Source organism: Nannobrachium achirus (assembly GCF_963921795.1).
Source record: "Nannobrachium achirus genome assembly, chromosome: 10".
NCBI classification, from domain to species: domain Eukaryota; kingdom Metazoa; phylum Chordata; class Actinopteri; order Myctophiformes; family Myctophidae; genus Nannobrachium; species Nannobrachium achirus.
Window position 1 is genome coordinate 1,349,728 of NC_137819.1, and position 23,593 is coordinate 1,373,320.

General features: G+C 42.3%; 2 protein-coding genes across 2 annotated transcripts in view; both read left to right on the forward strand.

Moving 5' to 3' along the window:
* ubp1 (upstream binding protein 1) overlaps nucleotides 1-10,529 on the forward strand; it is a 188,878-nt gene extending 178,349 nt beyond the window's left edge. The window contains exon 16 of the transcript XR_013962390.1: nucleotides 10,514-10,529. The gene's annotated coding sequence lies outside the window, so the exon portion shown is untranslated. The remainder of the gene's footprint in view (nucleotides 1-10,513) is intronic.
* On the forward strand, nucleotides 785-8,389 carry LOC308292344 (galactose-specific lectin nattectin-like; the record flags this gene model as incomplete). Its single annotated transcript, XM_080734657.1, has 4 exons — nucleotides 785-905; nucleotides 1,438-1,587; nucleotides 3,003-3,191; nucleotides 8,376-8,389. The coding sequence occupies exons 1-4, from the start codon at nucleotides 857-859 to the stop codon at nucleotides 8,387-8,389; spliced, it is 402 nt and encodes a 133-aa protein (XP_080590783.1). The 5' UTR covers nucleotides 785-856.
* Nucleotides 10,530-23,593: the final 13,064 nt, after the last annotated feature.

Sequence of the window (23,593 nt, forward strand, 5' to 3'; positions counted from 1 at the left end):
CACACACACACACACACACACACACACACACACACACACACACACTTTTCTTTTTTTTTTACTGGAGTAATTTTCAGTACTTAAAGGAGCTATAGTCAACTTTTTCTTGAAAAACGGATGCTAAAATAAAAATGTTTCGAAAATATTTTATAAAAAGAAATTAAGCTTCATATGTGTTTCTTTAAAAAAATGACCATAATATAAAATATGAAATAATCATTTTGGCCGTTGTCAGGCTGACTTTGTTTACATCCCTCTTAATAGAAGAGGGATGTAAACAAAGTCAGCCTGACAACGACCAACATGAAAAAGTAGACTAATAGCTCCTTTAAACTTCCATGAAATGTAATGAGCAGCCATGTTGTGTGACTGTACTGCATACATGCGTGCTCACATACAGTCTGTCTCTCTAACAATGCCACTCAACCCACTGACTTACACTGGCTCTCCATAATAAAAGTATGTCAATTTGTTTGTTTATGCTTATGTTATGCCTAACCCCTTCGCACGCTCTCTCTCTCTGTTTGAGGTGTGTGTGTGTGTGTGTGTGTGTGTGTGTGTGTGTGTGTGTGTGTGTGTGTGTGTGTGTGTGTGTGTGTGTGTGTGTGGAAAAAAAGGTTGGCAGAATGAATATGTGAACTCCACAGCTGCTAATGCTTCATGGCCAATCAAATGACGCCAGCTCTGAATACACCCTCATGTGGAGAGGATAAAAAGACACATACTGTAGTCAGAAACACACTGCCCTTCTGGAAGACGCTGACCCAACCTCCACTGACCCAACCTCCACTGACCCAGACCCTACTAGAAGACCCCCATTCAGGCTCCACTGACCCAGAGACCACCTCAGGCTGACATGCTGCTGGTTCCTCAACTCCTGTGCTGGCTGGTCCTCATGGCACTAGGTATATTAAAGGAGTAGTTCACCCCCCAAATGACTTTTTTTCTATTGATTACTCATGCCATGGAGACTTGAGTTCAATAATATTTCTTTTTTGTATTTGTCGCATTCCTTAGACAATATTTGATTATAGTAAATTTACCCCCATCCAGAATCAATGGTGGTAAATTTACTCTAACACAATTTTTGTCTTAGGAATGCAACAAATACAAAAAAAAATATATTATTGAACTCATGTCTCTCCATGGCATGAGTAATCAATAGAAAAAAAGTCATTTGATAAACCCATTTAGGTCGATTCTAAAAACACCTTCTAAATCCTGTTTTCTGAAAAACTATGTAGAAAAACTATGTATATCTTAGATTTGTAGATATCTTTAGATTTTTCTTTTGACATGTCTTATTTTCTGTTGTTCTTTACCCCATGTGTGTGTGTGTGTGTGTGTGTGTGTGTGTGTGTGTGTGTGTGTGTGTGTGTGTGTGTGTGTTCGTATGCGTGCATGTGTGTGTGTGTGTGTGCGTGCTTGTGTGTGTAGGCACAGTGCACGCCAGTCCCTCTGCTGCTGAGGTGAAGCTGGGGCGTGGAAACTGTCCACAGTCCTGGTTCAGCTTCAACGGTCGCTGCTTCAAGTACATCCCTAAACTCCTGCACTTCAACGATGCAGAGAAGAACTGCATGTCTGAAGGTAGGTAGACAGACAGACAGACAGACAGACAGACAGACAGACAGACAGACAGACAGATAGAACAGGGGTTCCCAAACTTTCTTGACTCAGGGCACCCCTATAAATACTTTTTTCATCCGAGGCACCCCTGTATTATATTCATCATTTTCACTCCCAGCACCTTATATTTATAGCATATTGTCATTGTCGGGTGGAAACCTTGTATAAGTCCAAAACCGTTCGTTTTTTATTTATCATCTATAAAATGTACTAAACTAGTGAAAACAGCAGATCTAAAAGCACGTTGTGTGCTTGTTTTCACTAGTTTTGTGAGACGGTCTTGTATGAAGCAGGGCTTTGCTTTACCAAAAGACGTACACATTAGAAACTTTGAGATACGAGGTTTCTGCCCGACAGTGACGATATTTAAGTAATTATGTTGCGAGGAAAACATTGAGATAATAGCCATTTTGGTTAGAACTGATTGGAAACTTTGTACTTCAAGTATACAAAATAATATTTTCTCAAGTGTCCAAATAAATCCCAAATATTATCAAATGATCTCGCAGCACCCCTGGACTGCTGTCACGGCACCCCAGGGTGCCCCGTCACCCACTTTGAAAACCCCTGAGATAGACAGATAGTAGTCTCGCGTGGCCAGACTGTTGACTCACGCGATTTGCAAATGCTCCCGTCATACAGTCTGGGGCAGTGGTTCTCAACCTTTTCAGGCCGCGACCCCCCAAATAATCACATTTTAACTGGGACCCCCCCACCACCCTGACGAGCACTAAGAGTTGAGGAATTACATTTTGTATAACTCAGTTCTATTGTGAAAATAGCAGATCTACATGCTCACAACGCCTTGTGTTGCGAGGCGTTGTGAGCATGTAGATCGGCTATTTTCACATTTTATGCCTCTAATATTTGACAATTTTGCCAATGTTTAATTTGTCATTTTAGAGGAATTAAAAAGTCCTTAAATTGTCACTTTAGAAATGTGCAGATATCCTCTATACACTTCAAAACTTTATGTTGGTTTGTTTACTGTTGAGTGAGAAAACAATGTTGCACATTAGGTTGATCATCTGGCGGACCCGCAAAATAATTTGGGGACCCCCCTGGGGGTCCCGACCCACAGGTTGAGAACCACTGGTCTGGGGGGCGGAAGTTCTTATGATGAGTACCCCGTTCAAGCGGAAATGAAGCATCGCCCCTAAGGGTGCCCTCACACCAGTCATGTTGAAATGCATTGGCGGAACGCGGATTCCACTCTCATAGGTATTTTGATCTGAGGGCACCCTAACGCAGCACATCTACAGGGCAGTATTGGTACTTTTACTTGAGTACAAAATGTGAGTACTTTTTCCACCACTGGTCTCAACATTATCACGTCACAATAATAATAATCAATCAATCCTTATACTTATATACAGGTGGCCACCTAGCGTCCATCCACAGTGCGGCAGAGGACAACTTCGTGCTGCAGCTGATCCACACCATGGACTCATGGCCCAAACAGACCTGGATTGGACTGAATGACCAACACGTGGAGGGTAGATGGATGTGGACCGATTTCTCCACTGTGCGCTACACTGGCTGGGACAGGGGCCAGCCAAATGAGGGTAGAAATGCAAACTGTGTGAAAGCAAACTGGGTAGACGGGTCTAAGTGGGCTGACACTTACTGTACTTCTAAATCTCCTTCAGTTTGTGTACGTACATAAACATCTTGTTGAGTGGAATATGGGATTCAGCCTATTGACTGGGTACTCCACAATAAAAGTTGACTGGGTACTCTGACTCCACAATAAAAGTGGCTGAAAAATTATCTATGTGCTTACTGGTGCCATCATTTCAGAGTGTCTGCATTAGTGAAGTACATTTTTATATATATACATTTTATTCCACAAATCTTTCACATACAGATATTAAATTGCATACGTTAGTTACATTGTACCTTCAACATTTGTATGATAAATTACATGAAGTAGATAAGTAAGTACATTTTCTTAAATTCTCATGTTGCTCTTAAATTGTCAAGGGTGTGCTTTGTGGTTTTTTTTATTTTTTTTATTTTTTACTTCCCTTCCCGTTTTCCTCCTGCTCCTCTCTACCCCTAACCCCCACCCATAAAAGCTAAGAGAAGAAAGAGAAGAGAAAAGAATGGAAAAAAGAAGAAAGGAAAGAGTCTAGAGATTAGAGAGAGCAGATCAAGTAAAGAAACCAGCATGTTAACTCAACCTTGAGTGGCGCTTGTGTGTTGAGATCCCAAAAAATTATAATTTGTAATTCACACCCTTGGCTCAAGTGGACTGACAGTCACCAATATATACAACCCATTCTCACTCCCTTTGCTTCACCCTCCCGACGCCGTGTCTTTCTTTCCTTTGCTTCACCCCTGTGAAGTTTTGGGAGTGACTATTGCGTCTAGGGTGCGACGGAGACGGAGAGTTTTTGGACGAGACAGAGTCTTAGTGCGCATGCGCCGACATGTGTTTACTGGAATATTTTTCACTGACGGCCATCACGGGGAATCGAACCCCGGTCCCTGGATTTGTATCTCCACGCTCTACCGACTGAGCTAACCAGTGAGTGACTGGGAAGTTCCTTTTTTTTTGTGCTTTTATCTTTGACAAAACGTGGAATGATAACGTAGTCCCTTCTTTGAGCCACATTCGGAGGCGGAAGCAGTCCCCTGGTCAAGATTTACTATTCTGTCCATAACGGCACGTAATTCGGTAACGCGGCTGAGTCGGCTCATGCGCCGTTCCCACCGCTCGCCGCGGCAACTCGGCTCGCTATCGCTCGCCTCGGTGGCGACTCACGGGGGTCATCGGCGCCTGAGACGGCGCTGCTCCGTCGTTTATAGTGGCGTGAACGGTAGCGACGGGTGGCTGGTAAACCAAGAAGCCTTCAGAGCGGTATCGAATCCCGCATCAGGAACTACTTTTTTTTCTTTCTTCTTAGACCACCCAATGCGTCTAACCCTTGAGACATTAGGCAATCCGTCCGTGTCTATGGTGAGAAGCATTCGGTATTTAAGATCGCGTCAGTTGTATGACGCAATAGGGGTGAGAACCTGTTGATATATATCACTACTCCAAAGGGATATTTTGTAGACTGTCAAAGTAGGAGATAAGAGGTTGCCAATGTTTATAAATGTGTTCTGCGGAGCCCCGGACTGGAAATCTTTTTTATTTTTATTTTTTTAATTTCCTGCAGCCATTAGTGAAGTACATTCAGAGACATTCATATGTTAAACTAAATTCGTATCGGTGGACATGAAGTAGGCTATTAATTATGTAAGAGGATCTCAATGACACATTTTTCAAGGTCTTAAAGAAAGAAAGAAAGAAAAGCACCATGACATGTATTAAATGTGAATGTTATATTACATTAAACATTAATACTTTGTGGTTCTCAACCTGCGGGTCAGTACCCCTAGTGGGGTCCACAGATTAGGGGGAGACAGTGAAGTAACAGTGAAGTGACAATTTAAGGAGTTAAGACCTTTTTATTTACACTGGCCAAATCGTCCAATAATTTAGCTCATTTTAAACCTGCTACTGTACAGTCTACAGAGATACTGAAAGGCCCTGTCTCTGTAATTGTTGTGGGCTCGCCTGTAAGGCGAGCACACTTTAGATATTGTCATTATTTATTAGTGTGGTTGCCCTTACAGGGCAACACACTATAGTTCTAGGGAAACTTTATTTTTATTCCTTTTTCTAGATAAACTTTTTTTTCGGCGCGTTTCACAGCCCACAGTTTTTGCGCCACACACTCGCGCCATATGTCAAATCGACCGGCTTCATCGGGAATCGAGTGCTATCATTTTGCTAAGAGAAAGGTTGTATACTTTAATTGATATTAATTTATTGGTGAATTAATTTTCCCCATTGACTTATAATGGGAAACGCAAAAACTCACATTCAATTATTTTTCTCTAGCAAACCATAGGGGCTACAGTTTCAAAACTTGGAGAGGAGGTTCATAATGCTTACAAGGATTAAATAAAAAATAATTACATCATTCGGCCACAAGGTGGCGCTAAAACAGCCCACTTTACTTTTTGGCTTATAACTCTTGAACCATAGGTCGGAAAATTAAAATTATTTTTTCCCTGGATTCCTTGGGTCACCCATGCGATGAACATATTCAAGCGATATTTCGATAGTCCATACCGTTCGTCCGTAACAGGCTTCCAAAGTTAACGGGAGGGGCCCGTTTCGCAAAAAATAGCCATAAATCCGGAACGAAACATCCAGTCAACACCACATTTTAACCACTAGTCGGGGGTGGTATACTCAACGAATCCCCAAAAGCATTTCCATTTCGACCCATAGGGGGCACCGGGGCGGGGCGGGCAACCACACTCGCAATTTCCCAAATTGCACATTTTCTAGTCTATCAGACATAGCAGACATATCAAGTTCTCCTCAAAACTTCGGTTCCTTTCTACTCCTACATACTTAGACAGAAAATGAAAATAAAAACATCAATGTGTTCAGCTTACTGTGGCGACGTGTGCTATTATTTTTTACAGCAATCGGCCAAATGGTGGCGCTGTAGGAAGCCTTCGAAAGTGGGAACTTTGAACAGGTAGAGCTCATGCTCTGTTTGAGGTACAGCCATGAAACCTGTATACACGTATGCGTCTCCTCATGCCGAACAACTTTTACGCTCTGACTTTTGAACTCTGACCTTTAGATCCCCCAGAATTTTGAATTATATGAAAAACAGTAAAAATCTATCTCCTCCTGGGATTTTTGCGTTACGCGCACAAAACTTTTTTCACATGAACTTTGGACCAATACCAGATTTTTTTTAAAGTGAAACATTATTTTTTAATAATTCACTCAATATTGCAGTTTTATGCCAATAATTCTTCTGCCTCTAAATCATACATGCAAAGTAACATGTTCATGGCATTTGGCAAAGTTGTAGAGTATTAGTCCAAATATCACTAAAACCAATCTTACCCCAATTGGCCAAAGGGGGGCGCTATATCATTTTGAGCATTTGTGAAACGCTTAAACCCATTTTTATTCTAAGATTTCTTTTTAGCAATTTGCATGAAACATTCTACACGCAATCTAAGGACCTTTATCTAACATGCCTATGAAGTGCAAGCACATTCCCACTAGGTCAAGGAACAGATGCCACCCTTCTCACATTGGCCTGTTATAGCGCCACCAGCGGGTCAACTTTTGCACAACACATTTTTGGAACAAAATGCCTCAAATCATGCATGCAGCGTCCGATTGCGTCAGTAACGTCAAAGAGAGCACTGCTTGCGATCTTGACATTTTGTCCTTTTATTGCGACCGAAGGTCGCATATACTCTGAAAAACGTGTCGCTTGAGTGTCCTTCCTTCCTTCCGTAACCTCTGTGATGTCAGTGTGATGTCAGCGAGTTGTGACATCACTTCCTGTACGGGGCGGCTACACGAAATGTGGATAACACTATATATGGAGATAGTCCAGTCCATCATGTCATATGGGACTACCGTCATAGACAGTAGCCAAAAGAGAAGGATACACAAGACTAAGACAGACAAAAAAAGGAGGAGGAGGATAAAGATACCAAAAGGAGAGAGAAGAAAGGGTGGATGAGGTACAATGTGTCTCAGAAAAGAAAAGGAGGTGGCAACGGGGGCGGCTAGATAAAGTTATTAGGCCTGGATCCGACTTTAAGTCGACGCACAGGATTCCAGAAGTGTAGCGCTTATTCACTCTTGTATCAAACTGGTACTCGAAACGTTCTTAGAATTTAATATATATTTTCTAAAGTAAATATGGGGGCGGCTGTGAAAAAAAGAGAAGAATAAAAAAGAAAAAAAGGAGGAGGAGGATAAAGATACCAAAAGGAGAGACAAGAAAGGGTGGATGAGGTACAATGTGCGGTATCCTCCTTGTCAAGCTCGACGTTGGTCATTTGGACCTATACATGGAGAAATGGAGCGAACCTGTTTGGCCCAAACATGGAGATGTGGTACAGAATGACTCATATATGGGCATAAAAAGTATGTCATGTGACATCACTTCCTGTACAGACAGTCAGACAGACAGCCATTGACTCCGGCCTAACAATGGCTACTGTCTATGACGGTAGTCCCATATGACATGATGGACTGGACTATCTCCATATATAGTGTTCTCCACATCTCCATGTTTAGGCCCTATCGCTCACACCCTAGGTGGGGTTGGCGATAGGGCTTTCTGTGTGGAGTTTGCATGTTCTCCCCGTGTCTCCTAGGGTTGATACCCTCACAAAAACATGAACAAACTCCCCCCAGAATGATAACTAGAATCGTCAGAGAAACGCTGTGGTTGGCCAGATAGTCAAGAATTGGCGCGACAAGGGCGAGGTCGCATGTCACCCTGAGGACGCATTCCACCCTCAGGTGTCTTACTAGTAGCCATTGTTTTCTGGCTTAAAGCGAGCCCACAATTGTTTCGAAGGAACAATATTTTCTAGTTTGTGTTGTCATAGTCACAGACAGTGGTGGACAAAGTAGTCAACTCCAGTACTTCAGTAAAAGTACTCGAGCATAAGTGTGAGTATAAGTGTAGAGTCTATACTTATACTATAGTGGTTCCCAAACCTTTTAGTTTGTGACACAAAAGAGAAATGTTATGCCTCAATGTCAGCATAATAATGTGTTTTGATGACATTTCCAACATGGCATTTTATTTACACAATCTTTGTCAAGGATGCGGCACATTTTGAGCTTGTAGATTGTCGTATGACAAGTATAAATCAGGCTTAAAAGTGAATTCATACCTCTTGGTGTTTGTTCACAGCACTAGCATTCTGAAACTGCTACTCTTTATTATCAATCCACCTGGAAGCTACTCTGAAGCTGCACTGTCTTGTTATAAAGACACTATTATATGTAAACAAATTATACACCTAATTAACACTTCATTCATAGTATTTTTATTTTTTATTTATTTTTTGGTCATCCAACTATCTTTCTCATTGGTGGAAGGGTGAAATAATGTTTTTTTCCAGGTGTTAGCCATATTCAGGGTGCCCCCAGCTGATTTATATGCCCTCATTGATAACGGTTATTGACATTTAAATTAGATAACTTGTGCTACTGGATCATAGTAAAACAGTTTAACTACAGGTTGAAACAAAATAAGACTCTTAACGGCCTATCTTAAACACCCCCAACACTCCAAGATTGAAGGGTGCATCACATACTACAGGATTATTGTTGCACCAAACTGGGATTAAACCCACAACAAGCCCTGATAGGATCATTCTTTTTGCAGGCATTTTCAACCTCTTCCCTCTGGTTCTCGCATCCACCATTGTGCCCATCCCCAAGGAATTCAAGGTGGCATTCCTGAATGATTGGAGACCCGTCACTCTCACATAAATAGTCAGCAAATGCTTTGAGAGGCTGGTGAGAGATTGCATCTCCTTCACACTACCTGCCTTGTTGGCATATTTTGCCAAAACAGATGCACCAACGACGCAATTACCAGTGATCGGAAGTTTATTTCTGTCTACATGTTTGTATAAGGGCACTCTGAGCTAACGCGGACAGTTTGTGTAGGCAGATGGGCGGGCGCGGCAAATCTCTTCGTGAGTCTCTGGCCAATAGCACGTGTTCTCCTCCCCCCTCTGCTCAGCGCAGAGAACGCTGCTGTGTCATGACGTCAACACATTCGGTGCGACGCTCTCTGCACTCTGATTGGTTAGGGAAATTCTACACTTCCTACAACAGTGATCATAACGCGATCGCCCAGGCTTCTTTTTCTTCCGATCGCCAAAAGAAGCCTGGGTTTCCGAGGCTAGTATAAGGGAGTCTACCGTAGTATCAAGGGCAAGGGAGCGTGTCGCTGTTATTACATCTCATCTTTCGACACCCGATTCTAACCCTCACCCTAACCTCCGTGGAGTGAGTCGCTAACCCTCCGGTCGAAATGATGGGCGTTCGCAAAAGCGAGATTTCCCCTGCAGTATGTGACTACAACAAATCACGCCTGTCATTTTATTTCAAACACTACCGGAGTCCACCAGGGCTCTATACAAGGCCCCCTCTCGTTTCGCTCTACTCAAATTTTCTTTTGGCAAATATAGCAACAGATGAGACGCGGGGCGAGCATTCTTGTATTCAAAATAACACTGAGCAGTCTGTATGTCCAATTTTATTTAGGAAAAAGGTATAAAAAATACCAATATGGTTCGCATTAAACATAAATTCAAATATCCATTTGATTATTTAAAAAAAATATATATATATATTAAAATATATGTGACAATACTTTATGGCTCAGTAACAAAGTTATATTGTTTTAAACTAAACAAAATATCAAAACAATTACATTCTTGTATAAATTGTAACATTAGTACATTTTATAAATAAATTGTCCTCTCAGACATAAACAATACTCTTCAAACAAAGGAATAAGCTTTTTCAGAGTAATATTTCAGTGATATGGACACACATCATGTTACTGGGTCATTGCCTAAAGAGGTGGTGCCATAGTTTTGTACTTTTTCTGGTTTTCATGTGTCTAGGAGGTTGACAGTACTTCATTAGACCCCCTGGTGTGGTTGTTATGAGCAATTATGTGTTCCCTTTGTATTTTGGGTTTCTTCCTGGAGGCTGACACCTTGTGGGTCAAAAGTGCCGCTCCAAAAACAGTAAAATGACATCATATAATCATCCCCTCCCCTTTTACCATTCACCCAACACTGTGGGTGTGGCTAACTTCAGCTGGGTCACCACCCACCATGACAACCAGGCATACTTAATGGACTGGTGGGTGTGGCCACATAAAAACCTAATTTTAACTCACTGCATATTTAAAGAGGTGGTGCCATGATTCCCCCCCCCCCCCTATAAAACATGATTATCAGGTATTATGATTATACTAGGAGGAAGATTTTTTCCAAAAAAGTATACAGAACGAGTTAAAATTAGGTTTTTATGTGGCCACACCCCCAGTTCATTAAGTATGCATGGATGCCTGGTGGGTGGTGACCCAGCTGATATAGCCACACCCCACAGTGTTGGGTGAATGGTAAATAGGGGAGGAGTTGATACTGTGACATACTTAGTATCTGTGTTTTTTAACTGACACTTTTCACCACAAGGTGGCAGCCTCCAAGAGAAAACAAACACATACTAAGAGAATACATAATTTCAAAAAAAAAAAAAACACACACCAGGGGGTCTAATGAAGTACTTTCAACCTCCTAGACACATGAAAAACAGAAAAAGTACAAAACTATGGCACCACCTCTTTAAGACAATATGTCTGTCGTCGATTAACAAGAAATTAAGTCCTTTCCTTACTCTCCTGAGTGTACTGTCCTCCATTAATCTGAGTTCCCAGATGTATTTATTTCCGCCACCCCCCCTTCCCTAGTGGTGAAAAAAAGTCCAAAATCACAAATACTGTATGTACAGATGAGCCGTCAGGCTTTACTGCTCTTTACTTTTTTTTTTAAAGAGAAACCCCCCCCAAACAAGTTAGATTGAGAAAGGAGCGCTTATTTTAGTTCACCTGGATGTGGAAGAAGCCAATGCATTAGTCCCACGCTGGTGAATGCTAACCTGGTGAATGCTACTATGCCTAAACCTAACCCTAACCTCAGTAAAACTATGCCTAAACCTAACCCTAACCCCAGTAAAACTATGCCTAAACCTAACACTAATCCTAACCTCAGTAAAACTGTGCCTAAACCTAACCCTAATCTTAACCCTAACCTCAGTCAAATTATTCCTAGTTCCCCGAAGGAGGCACCGCCTGCTCCACCTTGTGCCCAAAAAACAAGCGCTCCTGTTCTCAATCCAACTGAATCTCAAACTAACTGTGACATATATATATCTTTCCCCGTTTTGCCTTTCAAAATGTTATGGAGAATGAAGAGTATTTTTGCAGAAACCCACAAATGGCAATTACCACTCCATTCCCATTGAAAAGCAGAATCCACCTTCATAGGTAGATTTAAACTTCGAAGTCAGAGAAGGTCATACAAATTGTAAAATAAATGCTGATCTACAAGCTCAATGTTCTGCCAATTCACTGGAAATCTACTGTCTTGCGAATGGCAGGATGTGTGAAGTTCTTTTAAATGGCACATCTGTAGCAAGTCCTGCAGCTCTTCCTTCATCAAGGATCAAGTGATGCTTCAGTCCCCTTCCAACACCTTTTAAATGCATCCAAATTCATTTACAATTTGGATGTAGTGCTAATCTCACGTTGCTGGTAAAAAAATAAATCCATAATTAAAAAAAAGTAAAGAAATAAATGCCACAATGTCATTGTTAGGCTGACATTATGCAAGGCTCCACAGAGGTTATGGAGGAAAAGAGACACCGTTTCCCCTAAATTTAATGCGGCTGCTGTTGTCTTTGCATGTCAGGCCAGGCTCCTCCTGCAGGTGGGTTGGTGGTATTGCAGGCACCTCCAGACATCTGCGGAGGAGGAACACTGTAGTTTACATACTGTGAGAACACAGAGTGCTGCTCTGGAGCTCTGTGAATACCAGCACTTCCATGTGTCCAGTATCCATGGGTGAAGCTATTGTTCTGGCTCCCCGTTCCAGATGGATAGCCATTGTTCTGGGTGCCAGTTCCGGATGGATAGCCATTGTTCTGGGTGCCAGTTAAGGGTGGATATCCATGCCTGAAATAATAGTTCTGGGTCCAAGGTCCTGACGGATATCCACATGTCTTATTATTGTTCTGGGTCCAAGTTCCCGGAAAATATCTGTGCATGAAATAATTGTTCTGTGTGCCAGTTCCAGAGGGATATCCACGTCTCAAATAATTGTTCTGGGTGCCAGTTCCTGGTGGGTATCCATGTGTGAAATGACCGTAAGGATCAACTGGGGTTCCATGGGTCTTACCGTGGGGTGCCATGGGGCTTACCGTTGCTATGGTGGGCTGGTTGATTCTGTAATCAACATTGTTAACTTGCTGGCTAGCTGGCTGAAGAGGAGAGACTGCGGCGTTGCTAGCCTGCAACACTTGAGCAGTGTTTGTTTGAATGACTGTGGTGTAGCGGCTTTCTGGAGACCGGACCTCATCAATGACTTTGGCGGCCACGCTTTCTGGCGCAAACTGACGCTTCTCGTAGTTCATGGTGTCATCGTCTGCAGGCTCGGTGGTGGCAAGTTCACACTTCAGCACATCGATATTTGGGTTTGGTTTGGTGATCGGAATTCGACACGTTGAGTCCAATCGTATCCTGGGCTTTACACGACCTACAGAGATGTGGGTGGACGTTGAAGTCATGGCCACAATCGCTTTCCCAAGAATCTCTTTTCTAATCTTTTGATTTTTTCTTTGGTTTCTTTTCTTTCTTCTTTTCTTTTCCTTGGCTCGCTCTGAAGATGTTGTCTTGTCAACGACGGATGTCATCAGTTCGTCTTCTAAATCGGTAGAAGGCAGATCTTCGTCGGCTGCTGGGGACAGGGGGACTGCGGTCGCAGAGGTCAACTTCAGTGGTGGAGAGGCTTGTTTAGCGCCGGGCAGGGTGGACGGGATGGACTGAAGGACACGCTTAGCCAGTGAAAAATCTATGATCCAAGGTGAGCTTGACGGCTCAGCAGATGCATCTGAGGCTGGCTTTGTTGGAGGGCATTCAAGGTCGAAGCTTGAGGAAGCCAATGTTTGAAGTGAGTTGAAGACCAGCTCAAAATTTTCCTCAGGATGCATTTGTGAAGGCTCACAGCGCGGCACTTGAGAAATCAGACTTGTAGGGACTGATGTGGTTTCTACTTTCACCCTGACCTCTTGGTTTAGGGGAGATGGACACTGACTGGGTTCTACCTTCACTTTGACCTCTTTGTTTTGGGGAGAGGGAAACTGGCTGGGTTCTACTTTCACTCTGGCCTCTTCGTTTTGGAGAGTAGGACACTCGAGCTGTGGTTCACGTTTAAGCAGTGAAGGCTCTATGAACCAAGGTGTGGGTGATGCTTGAGTAGATGCTGGATCTGTTGGAGAGCATTCCAGGTTCAGCTCTAGATCTTTCTCACGCTGCATTTGTGTAGGCTCACAGTGCGGCACTTGGGAAATCAGAGATGTAGGGACTGATATGGGTTCTACTTTCACTCTGACCTCTTGGTGTTGGGGAGATGCACACTCGCTGGCAGGTGACGAGGTGTCTGAACAAGGACCTGAAGGGCAGCCATGAGTGCCACGGCCATCGGGAGACTTTGAAATTCTTCTCCGTTTGACCGCCACTGCATCTCCATTCAGTGACACGTAATCCAAACCATGTTTCACAGTTTCCTTCATTTCTTGGTGAGAAAAAAAGCAAATACTGTATGTTAGGATACAGACCAGAATGTTCAATACACCAGCTATTAAAACTTCAAAGATATACAGATATACAAGCTCACAGCGCGGCACTGAGTGCCGTGCTGCGAGCTTGTAGATCTGCTATTTTTGAAAAATCATGAAGATTTGTCTTTGAATATTTCAAATCCTCATAAGGTTTTTGTCAGTGGTTCTCAAACCTTTTCATGTGAAGGACCCCCAAAATTATATGTATTTGGCCACGGACCCCCATCTCAAAATATTTAGTTCCAGGGACCCCCCAGAAGCAAAATTTGAGTTACAAATGTTCGCTTAAAAAAATAGTATACATATGTTCAATTCCCCTCTATTCGCTGTGTTAATTCAGAGTTATCTCTGATTATTAAGTTAAATTAACAAAACAAGGTGAAGAATGTATAAACCATTTTTTTTGCATTTGTTATCTTGGCAATAACTGAAACAGTACAAACAGATAAAAACATCTGGATTATCAGGAAATGAAAACACGTTGTGTTCCAGTAAGGGTCAGTATATTTACCAGTGAGTCCGGAGCAACAGCTTCGGGTGTGGTCTTCCTGTTTAATGGTGACTGGAAACAGCAGAGAGACAATTAGACCAATCAGACATGGTTTTATATTCAACAGTATAGGTTTATTATATATATATATATATATATATATATATATATATATATATTATTACATAATAGTCGAATCGCAATTATTTGAGGTAATCGCAATTATTTTGCATAATCGTCATAATCGTTTCCATTTTGAGAAATGTTAATAGTTTCAAACACTTTCAAAAAGTAGTGCAAATAGCAGATCTACAAGCTTGTAGATCGGCTATTTCCACTATCAACGTTCTTTTTTAAGTATAAAATTGTCAAATATGTCAGTAATTTCTTTGTATTTTTAAGTTATGTTTCATGATTGCCATGCGCAATTTCAAAGCCTACAAGCCAAACAGAAATGTAATTGTCAACGACAAAAACACAATTAAATCGTTAATCGAATTTATTTGAGAGACAATTAATTGTCAAGTAAAATGTCATAATCGTGACAGCCCTATTCAACAGTCTATGTGTTGGGGGTAATGTTGACCTCACTCACCTCTTAGCTTTGAGTTGTGAGTGTTCACGGTTGTGAGAGGCTCTGGGATCGGCTCAGTCTTCACTATAACCGATTTGAAACGGGTTGTGTCAATCAGACTCTTTTTCAAACGTGCATTTTCTTTGTTGGTTGTCGCCTCTGAAATGGAAACAATGATAATAAGATTATCAACTCCAACAGTGGTCACTAGCCAGGGACGGACTGGGACTAAAATTCAGCCCTGGCATCTTGACTAGACCAGCCCCCACAACCAGCGCGCGTGCAGATACTCTACCGACTCGTCGGGTCGACGGCAGCACAAATAAATACACAATTAAGCTTTTAATACCACAACTTTTACACCACCAACAAGCGGAGTATGAACATGATTAGTGCCAGAACTTTGGCAAGTTAGCTAATGAATGGAAAATAAGCATATTGATCTGAGAATTGGACAAACAAGTTGTATTGTAAAGCTTGTGTGTAGATGGAGAGGTTCTCACCTGGTGGTTGTTGGTCAGCAGGGAGACAGGAGGAGGTCTGTTGTCTCCACATGTCCTCCAGTATGTGGAAGCCTACAGACAACAATCAATACACCAGTAAGAATCCCTAATCGGGAGATAAGCGACCGTCAGGTGGCAGTGTGATTTTAGGGAAAAATCTGAAGGAGTAGTGTCCAAAAATGTGTTCGGCCTGAAGGTGGCGCTAAATGGGACAGATCCATGTTGATGACATGAGTGTAGAGCAAGTGTGTACCAATTTGCGTGATTTTAGGGCAAAATTTGTAGAGCAGTGTCCAAAAATGTGTTTTGCAAGAATCGGCATGGATCGGGGCAACGGTTGCGGAGATATGAGAAGGGCAAAAGTGTGACGTGAGACTGACTGACGGACTCACGGATGGACTGACGGACAGCTGGTGGAGGTTTTGATAGAACTACAGTTACAACAGCACTATGATGGATGGATGGATGGATAGGATAGGATAGATGGATAGATGAATGGATAGATCAGTGGTTCTCAACCTGTGGGTCAGGACCCCCAGAGGGTTCTCCAAGTTATTTTGGGGGGGTCCCCAAAAGATTAACTTAATGTGCATTTCTAAAGTTACAGTTTAAGGAAGTTTTAATACCTCTAAAATGTCAAATTAAACATTGGCCAAATTGTCAAATATTAGAGGCAGAAATTGTGAAAATAGCCGATCTACATGCAATTTGCTATTTTCACAATAGAACCGTGTTATACAAAATGTAATGCCTCAACTCTTAGTGCTCGTCAGGGTGGGGGGTCCCCAGTTAAAATATGATTATTTTGGGAGTCGCGGCCTGAAAAGGTTGAGAACCACTGGGATAGATGGATGGATGAATCAACTCCCTGTAGTGCTTAGAACTGCAGACTCACTCCATAGCTTCCGCCATGGACGATAGATAGCCAGACAGACAGACAGACAGATAGATTTTTTTATAATAATAATAAAATTAACTACTGTACCTTCACTGAATGGAGCCACTTGGACACGATGATATGAGTTCTTGTCAAGCATTATAACCTTGACAAGAGAAAACATTACAAAAGTTTAAAAAAATTATAATAACAAAAAGTCTGCATCACGCAAAAGGATCTCAAACATATTCAGTATTCACACTACAAAGATTAGACAATAAGGTACACAAACTATGCAATATGTATGCGATAGCGTCTTGCTGCTTGGTCATTATGGCTTATTTGGACACGACGGGCTGATAATTATCAGCCTGAAGTGTCCATATAAGCCATAATGACCAAGCAGCAAGACGTTATAGCACTTATTACCCGGCTAATACATAAAATGAATAATTTGACTCAAAACTAAAAACAAAACAAAGTATTTCCTTGTTTACAGACGGCTGAAAGTGCGTCCCCCCGAGCGCAACACGGTCGCCTTGGAAAACAAGGAAGTGCTGATCAAATAGAATCCATTTTCTGATACTGCGTCGTCTATTTCTCGCCTCAAATGTTTTTTAAAACATTCTTCAGAGCAACGTTTGGTTGTAAATGACGCTGTGTGTTTGTTGAAGACATGTTGGATACAGCACTAAATCCACGAAGTGCAGCCTGAATACAGCAGCTGCTCTGAGCCTTTGATTAGGCAGCGGTGAATTATAGAGCGGAGCGGTCATTATACGCCTATAATTCACCGCTGATTTCAGCGCTCGACCAATCAGAATCAAGCATCCAAACAAGCCGGGTAATAATGTTGTTTATTTGCCCTTCCAACATGTGGGCTATAGTTCCATTACAGGGGAGCGTTTCGCTGTTTCTATGTGTCATCTTTTCGACACCCAAACCTAACCCTTATACCCTAACCTCCGTGGGGTGAGTCGCTAACCCTCCCGACGCTCCTTTGTCGAAATGATGGTCGTTCGAAAGAGCGAGATTTCCCCCCATTACAGTTTCATCACCACCTGTAACACAACGGTGAACCCACAGCAGAGGTTAACTTCATAGTTTACCATAACGATCCAACTCATTACCTCAGCATCCATTTGGCACAACTGTTCTCTTTCTGCCACTTTGCTGATGACCATCTCAGAGCCTTCCCTCTTCTGTTTCTCGTTCCAGTCCTCCTGATTCCTGATTTCAGCCATTAGATGAGGGAACGCCTTCCACTGACACAAACACATAGAACACATTTCAAACCGTAGCTCAACACGGCCACTCTCATATATGTCAACGTTTAAACAATGTGACACCAGTAAGACTCCCTAATCGGGAGATAAGCGACCATCAGGTCACAACAATGTGTTTGAAAAAATCGGCCTGAGGGTGGCGCTAAATGAGACAGATCCATGTTGATGACATGACTCTAGACAGTGTGTACCGCTTTGCATGATTTTAGGGCAGAATCTGTAGGAGCAGTGTCCAAAAACGTGTTTTGCAAGAATCGGCCTCATGGTGGCGCTAGAAGAGGGCCAAGTGAGAAATGAGGGGTGGAGGACTTGTTGAACATTGACAAGAAAAGAAAAATCTTTGAGAGAGAAAAGACAGAGAAATTATGGTGAAAGAACATTGTTGGAGTGTTGCTATCCAAACCAGGAAAGATGCTATAGGTCACTAGAAGACAAACTTCTAGTCATTATTATCTCCCCGAATAGATTTGCTGAAATATTTTGTTATTGTATGATTATAACTCCACCTAAACTCATAGCACTTACTGTAGCACTCGACTTCCCTCGATGACCATACATGAAAGCTAGATAGCATTTTCTAGATTGTACAAAATGTTTTTATTTTTTTACCGATCAGGCGCGTGGTCTATTTTTTTCTAGTTTGATATTCCTTTGCATTTGTTGTATTGTTGTTGATGTATTGACATATTATCTTGCTTATTGTAAGTCGCTTGTAAGTGGATTAAAATCATCAGCTAAATGCCAAAATGCCTAAATTGTAATTATAACCAACACAATGATGAACAAATAGTAAAAAAAAAAATGAAAAAAAATGATGCTGTTGCTTTAGGAATCCTTTAGAGAGCTATGAGTCTGCCTGAGACACTCTGAACCAGTGATGGTAGTTAAGTCATCATTAACAGTTTTACTGCCAGATGTTATTATTTATTTATTGGGTCTGGTGCCAGCAAAAAGCAGCTTTCCTTTGCGATGTTATAGAAAATTATCTATTGGTTCTTTCTAAACAAATTAATTTTATAATGGACGGTCAAATGTGTACTTTGGCCATACTGGCAGCAGAGGGCAGCTTTATGCAAAAATGAATGTGAATTTGGCCGCTCCGGTAGCCATCCATTCAGAGCACAGAATCGCATCAGAGCAACAAATCCACAGTGAACAGCCAGGAAGTGATTTGGGACTCCATTGATGTTTACGTGTGGTGGATTTTTGAGAGCAGCATTACGGGAGATGTTTGTACTGTACACGGCGGCGCGACCCCTCATCAGCTTTACAGTCATCAGACGAGGTAAAAAGAACGAGCCGTATTGGCATCGCGCCGCCGTCAAAAATGGGGCGAACAGGAACGTCCGTAGCAGTAAAAGAGTAATACACTGGCCTCCAGAATGGTCATTAGTGATGTTATCTGATTATTATACATTATCATATACAACTGTTCCATAACCAAAACGGCAATTCAGTTTTGGTTATGACTCTACCCACCCTTCTTCACCCTTCGTTTGAGTTACCATCAGGCAGGAGGCTTACAACTGGCAAAAAAGTTTGTGTCAACTGCAGTGGACATTTTAAGTAAGAAAATGTTACATAGCTCTAATGCCTGATCCCGGAAATGCATTTTATTTAGTATTTTAATTAATTTGTGTATCCTACTTAATGTTTATATTGTTGTATACTGACTGCCTGTGTGCCAAAGGAACATTTTGTGTTCAATTTAACTGACTGAATAAAGTTGACTTTTTCTTTATCTTTATCTAACATGGGTGTGTTGTGAACTTATACAAAGCTTGCTTATTCTTCCAACGCTTGCGTCTCTTGTCATAATGAAACCTAAACTTGATGTTCCTTATCGCAGGGGGCAGGCACGTGCACACATAGACATCAAAGGGGGCTTGAGCCCCTGCCCTTTTATCCGTCTGTAAAAAGTGCCCTCTCTCCACACCATGAATGCAGTTTTCCTATGGTGAAAGAAATGCAAATGCCTCCTTTCCAAGCCATACCTGAAGGCAGCATTCAAGAGAACTGACTTGTCCAAACTCTCCTGAACTTGAATGCAGCATCTTATGTTGAAAGAATTGCCCTCTCTGTGTAGAAATGAATGCTGTACGCCGCATCTCCAGTATTGACTTGATTATGCTTAGTTCAGTGTGGTATCAAGGTCCGAAAATAGCCGACCTCCAATCTCTGCGACGCGTTGTGAGCTTGGAGCTTTGCTATTTTCTATATTTTCATCAAAAGGCCCTTTTAGAGATTTCAGCCCCTGCCTCTCTAACCTTCTCTGCATGTCCCTGGCAGGGGGCCAGGCTGTGGTTGACAGAGCGGCCGAGTTGTTGCGTCTGTTTACTCCAAGTGTCTTATCTTGTTTCCTTTTCATTAGTCTAGTATGCGATCAAGTTTGCATGCATGCTCAGAAACACATCTTTGCAAGCTCAGAGGGGCCCATGACCATTTATGGTGTGCAAACAGCTCAACAGGTCTATACAGGGGCGTCACAAGGGGTAGGAAAGTGGGACTGAGTTACCAGGGCCCAAGGTGGAGGGGCCCTATAGTAACTTTAGCTATTGAAAAATAGCAGATATACAAGCTCACAGCGCGGCACCGAGTGCCGCGCTGCGAGCTTGTAGATCTGCTATTTTTGAAAAGTTGTGAAAATGTGTGAAAATCTTTGAATATATGTATTTTTTAAGCGAACATTTCTAACTCAAATTTTGCTTCTGGGGGTCCCTGGAACTAAATATTTTGAGATCAGGGTCCGTGGCCAAATACATATCATCTTGGGGGTCCTTCACATGAAACACGTTTGAGCACCACTGACATAGAAACATAAGTTTCTTGCACACATTTTCACGATTTTTCAAAAATAGCAGATCTACAAGCTCGCAGCGCGGCACTCGGTGCCGCGCTGTGAGCTTGTATATCTGCTATTTTTCAATAGTTAACATTCATGGGGGGCCCGCAGTGAATCCTTGTACCCAGGGCCCAAGAATTTGGTGTGACGCCCCTGGGTCTATATGTGTTATTACTTCCTGTGTGCCGAAGCTGCCTACACGTTTCCTTCCGACTCCGTCTCGAGAAACAGGAAGAGGCCCTTTGGTCTAGCGTCTGCCTCTGAACATGCGAACCTACAGCTCACGTCAGCCTCTCATGAACTCTACGTACTGTATCTGTGTATTACTAAAGCCACATGACACTGGGATGTACCTTGAATGCCAAATATAGTATATACTAGGGCATTCATCAAATATTCAAATATTCGAATAACAAAGTCACTATTCGACGTTCACCGAAGTCGAATATTCGCTTTTTTTCTTCTCTCTTTAAAAAGCATATTAGTTTATAAAGCTTGGCTAGATAGGACGTCATAAGAATGAGTTGTCAATGCCCCTGGTGGATGAATTTGTTAATGCTCTATACCAGGGGCTCTCAAACCTTTTTAGGCCGTGACCCCCAAAATAAACATATTTGAACAGGGGACCCCCACCCTGACAAACAATGGAATTGCAGGTATTTCATTTAATGTGACTCGGTTCCGCAGATAAATATTGTGAAAATAGCAGATCTACATGCTCACAACGCCTCGCTGTGAGCATGTAGATCGGCTATTTTCACAATGTTCGCCTCTTGCTTACCTAATATTTGAGTTTGGCCAGTCCTGTCGAATATTCGACTATTCGAATACTTTGAGGTCGAATAAAACGAAATACTAAAAATCACTATTCGTGAATATGCTATGTCTTTTCTTTTAATAAACCAGAACAGATTGAACTCAAACACTTCTCTGACCTCAGGCTCTTCCCAGATGCATCGATCTCTTGTGCTGCTCTACTAAGATCATTAACCTGGTTTCACAACTTGCCTCATTCACTTCATCCTCACAGACTCAGAAAGGCAGATCGCATACATATTACTTCAGGGAGGGTAGCCTGTAATTTTAATAGCAAGCCTAAGTGTTATTTGTATATTATTATTAGGGATGGGAACAGGGGCGTCACAAGGGGGGGGGGGGGGGGGGGGGGGGTGGGACTGAGTTACTAGGGCCCAAGGTGGAGGGGACCTTAATCATTAAGCTACTGAAAAATAGCAGATATACAAGCTCACGTCACGGCACCGAGTGCCGCGCTGCAAGCTTGTAGATCTGCTATTTTTGAAAAGTCGTGAAAATGTGTGCAAATCTTTTAATATATGTATTTTCTAAGCGAACATTTGTAATTAAAATTTTGCTTCTGGGGGGTCCCTAAAACGAAATATTTTGAGATGGGTGTCCGTGGCCAAATACATACCATATTGGGGGTCCTTCACATGAAAAAATTTGAGCACCATTGACATAGAAGCATACCTTTTTTTTCTTTTTTTTAAGACTTGCACACATTTTAATTTTTTTTTTCAAAAATAGCAGATCTATAATGCCTCCCTGGCCAGCCGGGGCGCCTGATGGAGGGGAAAGGAACTGGTTGGAATAACGCGTTCCTTTCACGCGTTACGTCCAAACCGGGGAAATCCCCCCTGTCAGGTGAAAAGAAGCAACTTGGACTCCTCATGCATAGAAGGAAGCATGAGGTCAGTCCGTTGTCTCCCCAGGCGCGGCAGAGGGAGAGCAGAGCCCAGGATTACAATAGGCAATTGGCACTGGGGTAAGAATGATCATAATCTATGTGAGAAGTACCAGAGAGTCCACTGACCATATACTTGTGCTGGTGATCAGCGCTGATGATGTGTCCACAGATGTGTTTGAGTTGGACAGTCTCTTGGCAGCTACGACACATGTAGAATGGGAAGAGTCTCTCAGTGACGTCTCCACACTGACACTCCAGCACTGAGCTCAGACCTGAGGCAAACAAACACAATTTAGGCGTTTAGCACAGTGTTTCTCAACCTTTTTTCTGCATAGGCACACTTTTCATGTCCCAAGAATCCATGGGCACACCATCATAATACGGGGGTATAAATGTGTACGTTTCTAAGCAAAGCAAAGCCCTGCTTCATCATACAAGGCTGTCGCACAACAGTAGTGAAAACAGCAGATCTACAAGCACACAACGCCTCGCACCGCGAGGCGTTGTGTGCTTGTAGATCTGCTGTTCTCACTAGTTTAAATCATTTTTAAAATGGTAAATACAATACTGGCTTACAAGCAGTTTCAAGGGGCACACTTGACCCTTCTCAGGGGCACACCAAAGGTCCCCAGGCACAGTGGTTGAGAATCACTGGTTTAGCAGATGCTCTTAATTCAGAGCGACTTACAGTAAGCAAGGTAAACACAAGGCTAAACCAAATACACAGAGACAGTGTAGCAGTCTCAGTAATCATCAGGGTCACAGGTAAACCAAAGACCTAGTCTGAACATTATCGCATGCACGTGCACACGCACACACACACACACACACACACACACACACACACACACACACACACACACACACACACACACACACACACACACACACACACACACACACACACACACACACACACACACACACACACACACACACACACGTGGTGCATCAAGGTGATCAATGCAATTTCAAGGGGAAAGAAACCAACCCGTTGGGTTTGAAATCCTCTTAGACCTTGTATTGAACTGTACTTTCCTGCGCTTTTTTTCTGCAAACTGCAGAAAATTAAATCAACCTCTTAAGATTGGGATGTAATACTTACTTAACACTTGAGGCTAAAATATTCAGAGTTGTTTATCCTTGTAAATCCTTGTCGACACTATTTATTTTAGGGCAAACAAACAACACTCACCTACGACTTGCTTTCTCTCCGCTTCTGACAGCTTCACTTTGAGGTAACAGGACACACGGCTGGTAATCAATCCCCCTGTGGTGTGACAGACAAGTCAACCGATAAATACAAACTTACACAGAAAGTGAAACATGAAATCAAATAAAATAATGTGACTCATACCTGCTGAACCGCATCGGCGCACCGGTTGTACAAAAGGTTGCTGGTGGTGTCCACTGTCTGGGTCCAAGGAA